At 42.8% G+C, this 7,890-nt stretch overlaps 1 protein-coding gene across 1 annotated transcript; it reads left to right on the plus strand.

Annotated features, from left to right (window-relative positions):
* Nucleotides 1-673: 673 nt before the first annotated feature.
* sox7 (SRY-box transcription factor 7) lies at nucleotides 674-4,691 on the plus strand. The gene is made up of 2 exons (XM_055885775.1): nucleotides 674-1,481; nucleotides 3,301-4,691. Exons 1-2 carry the CDS (start codon nucleotides 1,250-1,252, stop codon nucleotides 4,428-4,430), a joined length of 1,362 nt encoding a protein of 453 aa, XP_055741750.1. The 5' UTR covers nucleotides 674-1,249; the 3' UTR covers nucleotides 4,431-4,691.
* Nucleotides 4,692-7,890: the final 3,199 nt, after the last annotated feature.

Here is a 7,890-nt window from a genome sequence, read left to right on the forward strand (position 1 = left end):
GCATACTGTCAACCAATCATGTCAATGTGGAACTATACAGAACCCTCTGCATTGTAGCAATAGTTGAGAGGGAAGCGTGCTGCGGTTCAGAGCTCAATTTGGCCTCTGCTGCCTCCGGAGGCTCCTCAATTACAGAAGGCGCCTCCGACCACATTTATCGATCAAGCGTAAACTGTTTCTTAGGCTATGAAGAAGAACAGCTATGATTTCAGTCTACATACACTTCTTCAGGTGAGATATATCCTTAGAAGCCAGGCTGGAGAAATTGACAGATCACCTTTTACTACGTCATTTGAAGTCATGAAAGTCAAAACGAACGGAAAGGGTCTTTCCTACAGCTTAATGGGGGTCTTTCCCCAACATCGTGCGTCAAGCATCTAAGGGAAAGGGGGGGGGGGGGGGGGGGGGGGGATACCTAGTCAGTTGTACAACTGAATGCATTTAACTGAAACGTGTCTTCCGCATTTAACCCATCCCCTCTGATTATTGGCATGTGTTGGAAACTTTTCTATTTGTCTTATTTATTTTATGGTTTTAAAGAAAAACACATCACTGTCAAGAGAACCTACATTAGGATAATATGAATAATATAATAATTAGAAAGAAAAAAAACAAAAATCGAAAGCAATGTAATGCCATTTGGGGGGGAAATAAAAGTTATTATATTCTATAAAATGACAGTTAAGATGACAGCTAAGAACCAATTAGGACTTGATCTTTATTTACTGTCATTAGGGATAGCCTATTAAAGCTGTTTTTGTTGTATGACGTGATTTATTGGTAAATGGTGCTGAAATGTCCCCCTCCCCTTTTTTCTCTTTTCTTTCTCGAAGGCAGGTTTCAAGTTGCAATCAAGGAGGAGCTGAGAGTCCTCTGAGGCTGCTGTTGGAACCTGCTGCTCAAATATAAAGGAGCTGTTTGCCTTCCAACCGCAAGCAAACACTGAATCACAACCTCATAGGAGGAGATCCAGAAACCACACATACACACACACACGGTGCTTCTCATAACCAAAAGTGGCAACCAGACTTCTAGCTTAGACTTTCTAACCTACAGCTCAACCAATTTAGTCAGTTGTTGAGTCAGTTCGCTACAAACCAATTCTTTATTCTTTAAAAAAAGGTTATATATATATATCTTATGGAACGCATTTCTTAAGGCACATCCCACTGTAATAGCGTCTAGTAAATTGAGAGCAAGTGAAGTTTTGTTGAGAGAGGAGCGCGGAGAGCGCGCAGAGAGCGCGAGAATGGCTGCATTGATCAGCGCGTACTCGTCTTGGCCGGAGAGCTTTGAGTGCTCGGCGGGAGATGGGGACGTGCCCGACGGACATGGCTCACACAGAACTCCCGTGGACAAGACGTCGGAGCCGCGCATCAGACGGCCCATGAACGCGTTCATGGTCTGGGCCAAAGATGAGAGGAAGCGCCTGGCTGTCCAAAACCCAGACCTGCACAACGCAGAGCTTAGTAAGATGCTGGGTGAGATTAACGTTTATGTTTACGGAAATATTTCATTTTTATAGATACAATATTTAGGATATTATTAGTATTATTACGCAATACCCAGACTCTGCCAAAAGTTGGGCTATGTCAAATCAGAGCTATTCCTAGCCTACAACTTCTCAAGGTAGTTGAGGTGAGAAAATATGTATTCAACTTTAGCCTGAAGTCTATAAAGAAATTATAATCGATCAAAAAAATATAAACGAATTCGTTTCTTGAGCATATAGGTATTAAAAGCTATGCCCTAAAATAAATTAAAAATAAACTCCTCACGAAAACTTTGTGGCAGTAAATGAATGAGTGGACGTCGCTAATTCGATTTAAAAGACAATCAATCTCATTGCACAAAGTTATCTTAAATTGAGGTAGTTTATCAAGAGGCCTGTGGGTCACTTGGATTAGTGCGTAAATCTCAGCGTGCGTCCTTGCTCTTCGTTATTGTCTGTTTTCCGTCACTCACAATTATATTTCGCTCATAAAATACATCAAATCAGACCAACTATATTAGCCAGTTAAATGTAAATATATATTAGCTAATTTTGAAAGCATAGCCCTATCCATTCATATTGAACTGGCGGGGATGAGCTTTTAAGGCTCAACATAAAGACTTACATTTTGACCTATTTGTTGCTTTTTCGTTATAATTGGGTTACCTTTTGGTATAACTGGTAGATAATTATTTCGTTCAAATTATTGAATGAGACAAATTATTTTCCTCTTTGCCAGCAAAAATTGTAGCCCGTATTACAGTGTGAGTATAAAGAAAATGTTTTCCACTAACGCAGTATTCCTTTAAAAAAATAATTCAGTTAAAAAGTTATTATATGGACTTATATATATATATATATTTTTTAAATCAGGATAAGGTATCCTATCGCAAAATCCCCTTTGCTATTATGATGCTATTATTTTCTGTTAATGCACAACTCTTCCACCACGGACTATGGTGAATCATTTAGTTTCAACCAGATTAAATTAACAATTTGTTATGTGTGTTAAACTATGCATTTTTTTCCATTTTAGGCTGCTAGAAGTCTCCACCTTCTGAGAATATGTGATGGTTTTAGATTTCAAATAAATATTTATAATTTTTAAGGGAACGAGTTCTTCAGGGAGTTTTTGTGTGGACTCAAATTGACAAAACCAAATTAGGCTACCTTTTTTCCATGAAACACAGATACAACGGATCAACATGAGATAGAGTTTATACTTTATTTATATATAAACCATGGAAAGGGGAAATATTTTTCTGTTAAATTCCTTCAAAAGAAGAAAACGCCCTTCAGTAAAGACATCTTTTTTGCAAATTAGATCCGACATCACTTAGATGTTCATAAATGATCTTCAAGAGATTTCTCAACACTTGAACGCGCTTTTCATTTCAACGCGACCATGTCATAGCTGTAATAACTCACGAACAAAACACATGTATCCGTTGTGTTTTCCAGGAGCTTTTGCTCTCTGTACATCCTTCAAAAGAATAAACCTCCATTGAACAAGAAAATACGTGTTAATGTAGATACTCCGGCACATTCTGGTGATCTTGGCTGTTCCACAGACATTTTAATGGATTACAAATCCCGTTCTATTGAGCGTTTAACAATTAGCCCCCTTATTGTGGCTGTTTAAAACTAATAGCAGCTCTGTGTTTTCCACACTGATGTTAAAGTCAACTAATGTGTCTTTTAAAAGTTTTCTTGAAATCGATCATTAAATAAGTGATAGATTATTATTGATTAATAAGACTATTGTAGATTCCATTTATTATCTAAGTCCTATTGTTTCTTCATGCCAGGCAAGTCGTGGAAGGCCCTGACCCCCTCTCAGAAGCGTCCGTATGTGGAGGAAGCCGAGAGGCTGCGCGTGCAGCACATGCAGGACTACCCCAACTATAAGTACCGGCCTCGCCGGAAGAAGCAGCTAAAACGCATCTGTAAACGCGTGGATCCCGGCTTCCTGCTGGGCAGCCTGGTGGGCCCCGACCAAAACGCCCTGTCCGACCCCCGGGGTCTCTGTCACCCCTTGGGTTTGGATAAGGACGAGGATGGGGTTAGTGGTGGTGATGGAGGTGTTGGGTTCTCGACCCTCTCTTCCCCCAGCCCAGGGCCTCTACCTGGGGTTAGATCCTTCAGAGATGTACCGTCCAGCTCCAGCTCCAACAGCTTCGACACCTATCCCTACGGTCTCCCCACCCCGCCTGAGATGTCCCCTCTGGATCATGCTCTGGACCACGACCACCCTTCCTACTATCCTTCCTCCTCTTCCTCCTCCTCGTCCGTCTCCTCCCCCGAGGAGCGCCACCAGCACCGTCAGGGTCAGACCCCCGGAGGTGGAGGTGGGGGTCCCATGTGCCTCAGTCCTTCATCTTACCACCCTGACTACACCCCCACTCAGACTTCCATTCACTGTGGTGGCTCCCACTCCCACCTGACCCACCTCTCCCACTTGTCCCAGGCCCAGTCCGGAGGCCTCATCCCTGGGCATCCTCTGTCCTACTACAACCCATCCTCCTGGTCCTCCCAGCTCCAGGTCCACCCGGGCCTCAATCACCCTCACTTAAGGCACCTGTCCCCAGGTCACCACCACCAGCACCACTTGGGTCAGCTCTCCCCTCCTCCCGAGCAGAACCACAGTCATCTGGAGACTTTGGACCAGCTGAGTCAGGTAGAGCTTCTAGGGGAGGTCGACCGTGATGAGTTCGACCAGTACCTGAACTCGACGGCGGCAGGCGCGGCAGCAGCAGGGGTGGGGGTGTTCCATTCCGAACAGGGAGGAGGAGGAGGAGGGATGACGGTGACAGGTCACATCCAGGTGACATCGGCATCAGCTCCGTCTTCTGAGAGCGGCGTCGTCGGGGAATCCAGCCTGATCTCTGTGCTGGCGGACGCCACGGCAGCATACTACAACAACTACGGCCTGTCTTAGACAGGACGGGTTGTCGAGTTACCTGGTTGCCATGCCTACGCCCGCCGCTCTCGTCGTCACACCTGGAACTGACCAGGGGACATATGTCTCAAGCGTTTCAGTGTAGAAGTGCTGATCTAGGATCAGGTCCCCCTGTCCATGTCATCTGATTCATTATGTTCTAGGATCAGGTCCCCCCCCCGGTCCATGTAATCTGATTCCTTATGATCTAGGATCAGGCCCCCCCCCCCCGGTCCATGTAATCTGATTCATTATGATCTAGGATCAGCCCCCCCCCCCCCCCCCCCGGTCCATGTAATCTGATTCATTATGATCTAGGATCAGGTCCCCCCTGGTCCATGTAATCTGATTCATCATGATCTAAAAGACTAAACTGATCCTATGTTATAGCTCTTATCCTGAGATGCTTGATATCTATGGCCCTAGGTAGAGGCCATGGGCTGGAAATGGGTGAGTGTCGACAGCAGGACCAATCACATAGCATTATGACTGTTTGGGGCCTAGAGAGAGAGAGATACAGAGAGAGAGAGAGATACAGAGAGAGAGAGAGATACAGAGAGAGAGAGAGAGAGATACAGAGAGAGAGAGAGAGAGATACAGAGAGAGAGAGAGAGAGAGAGAGCGGACGAGAGAGAGATACAGAGAGAGAGATACAGAGAGAGAGAGAGAGAGCGCACGAGAGAGAGAGATACAGAGAAAGATATATATATATATAGAGAGAGACCTCAGGGATGCTCACATCGAGCACTCGTTTGTCACTTCTATCTGTCTATTTCCAAAAGAGAATAACAGTTTGAGTCGTGGTTGTAAAATGTCTTAACGTGTCGCCAGTAAGGCTCAGAGGCTCTTATCGTTTATTGAAGTACTTTTGATGTTTCACCTAAATACTTTATTGTAATGCTGTTACTATGAATTATTTCTGTTTTGAATGTTTATTATTTGTTACCCAACATTAGTTGGGAGTTTTACCTCAGTAGTTGAGTAGTAAATGAAGATTAGCTGGATATTTCTTATACAATTCTCCTAGACAACATTGCCTGTGTCACACAAATGGCACCCTATTCCCTATATAACGCACTACGTTTGCCCAGGGACCATAAGGCTCTAGTCAATAGTAGTGCACTATAAAGGGAATAGGGTGCACAACAGTTAGGACTCTCCTTCCCAGTACCAAGTAAAATAAACTAGTTATGACCGATTTTGAGACGCTGCCACGGTGTATCATGAAGATAAATACATTATATACTTTTTATTTTGAAGTATTTAATGTATAATCATAATCTTTACAATGAAAATAGCAATGATGATAACTATTTACTGTATGCTGATTTTAGTTTTGTGAAATTTAATTAATTTAAAATAAATAGTTCCACTTTTATATAAAAATATTTGCAACTTCGATATAACCACACGCCGACATGCACAGACTAACATCAAGGTGTATCAAAATATTTTTTATCGTTTTGGTATAATACTGCATAATACTAATAATACTCAAATATACAGTACCAGTCGAAAGTTTTAGAACACCTACCCATTCCAGGGTTTTTCTTTATTTTTTACTATTTTCTACTTTGTAGAATAATAGTGAAGACATCAAAACTATTAAATAACACACATGGAATCATGTAGTAACCAAAAAAATGTTAAACAAATCAAAATATATTTTATATTTGAGATTCTTCAAGGTAGGCACCTTTTGCCTTGATGACAGCTTTGCACACTCTTGGCATTCTCTCAACCAGCTTCATGAGGTAGTCACCTGGAATGCATTTAAATTAACAGGTGTGTCTTGTTAAAATAAAAAAAATGGTGGATTTTTTCCCCCTTCTTAATTCGTTTGAGCCAATCAGTTGTGTTGTGACAAGGTAGGGGTGGTATACAGAAGATTTGGTAAAAGACCAAGTCCATATTATGGCAAGAACAGCTCAAATAAGCAAAGAGAAACGACAGTCCATCATTACTTTAAGACGACATGAAGGTCATGAAGGTATGTGTAATTTCATAGTTTTGATGTCTTCACTATTATTCTACAATGTAGAAAATAGTAAAAAATAAAGATAAACCCTTGAATGAGTAGGTCTGTCCAAACTTTTGACTGGTACTATATATATATATATATATATATATATATTATATTCTAATTAAGAAAGAAGGTAGAGAAAGACATCTACTTTTCAAAAGACAACTGTTTGCTTATATTAAGTATTTTATTGCATTGAGGGCAAGAAACAGTTTTGTGAATGATGAAATGATCTCATCATTGTTTTTGTTGTTGCTGCAAGTAGTAACCAAGAGGAAATCTGGTTACTGGCCATATTATTTGGTCTGTGCTGTTGATAGGAGTGTGTCACCAATGCCTGCTCGGACTATACTGGGCCCCTCCAAGAAGCCTGAAGCCTCGTTGTTACTCGTGGTCCCCTCTATCCCTCTCTTTCTCTCCGTCCCTCTCTCCCTCGCCCTCCCCTCTCTTTCTCTCCTCCCCTCTTTCTCCTCCCTCTATCTCCCTCTTTTTCTCTCTCCCTCCCTCCCTCTTCTTTATAAACTGTAGTTGTACAGTGAAATTAATAAACAAATAAATCTGCATCATTGACTGTTTCTGACACATTCCTCATTTCTCTGATCATTGGCTGTTTCTAAAACGTTCCTAATTTCTCTGCCCTTTGCTTTAGTTTCCTCCCTGAATTCTTCTCTCTCTCTCTCTCTCTGATAAAAGGAATTCAGGGGGCTTTTGACAAATCCTGAAGTCTGGCACTTTAGTTCGGCGGGTCTTCCAACGTTGTTGTTTTTTGGGACCAGCTGAGTCGTGCTCCCGTGAATAGGATGTGACTGCGGAGCGGTGTTTCCTGACTGATAAGACCTGAGTATCAGGATGTTTGGGGTCGGCCGGGCCGCAGCAGTGAAGAGGGGAGCGTACACACACACACACACACACACACACACACACACACACACACACACACACACACACACACACACACACACACACACACACACACACACACACACACACACACACACACACACACACACACACACACACACACAGAGGGGAGCAGAGGGGAAGGGAACCCATTGGTCGGTGTGGAGGATAGAGAGGAGGAAACAGGACCTTCTTACACCCAATGTGTTTAACGGGGTGCCTTGTCGACCTGGCTGGCTGGCTCAACAACCCTCGGCCACACACACACAGGCAAAGAGACACACACACACACGGACGTGGACACACGGCTAGCCGGATACCGAATTCTTACTCTGTCAGATCAGTCTGAACTGATCTCTGATATCAGATATTATGAACTGACCTCTGCAAAGAAAGAATGTTTGTTTCCATGACCACAAGACTTATAGTTAAACACGTGTGTCCAGTTAGGACGCTCCGTCCCAGTACAATAAACTAGTTAGGACGCTCCTTCCCAGTACAATAAACCAGTTAGGATTCTCCTTCCCAGTACAATAA

This window comes from Salvelinus fontinalis, chromosome 27 (genome assembly GCF_029448725.1).
Source record: "Salvelinus fontinalis isolate EN_2023a chromosome 27, ASM2944872v1, whole genome shotgun sequence".
Lineage (NCBI taxonomy): Eukaryota > Metazoa > Chordata > Actinopteri > Salmoniformes > Salmonidae > Salvelinus > Salvelinus fontinalis.

Coding starts and splice junctions, on each gene's coding strand:
- sox7 (XM_055885775.1), top strand. CDS start 1,250: ATGGCTGCATTGATCAGCGCGTACTCGTCTTGGCCGGAGAGCTTTGAG. Junction 1,482..3,300: donor AGAGCTTAGTAAGATGCTGG/GTGAGATTAACG, acceptor TCTTCATGCCAG/GCAAGTCGTGGAAGGCCCTG.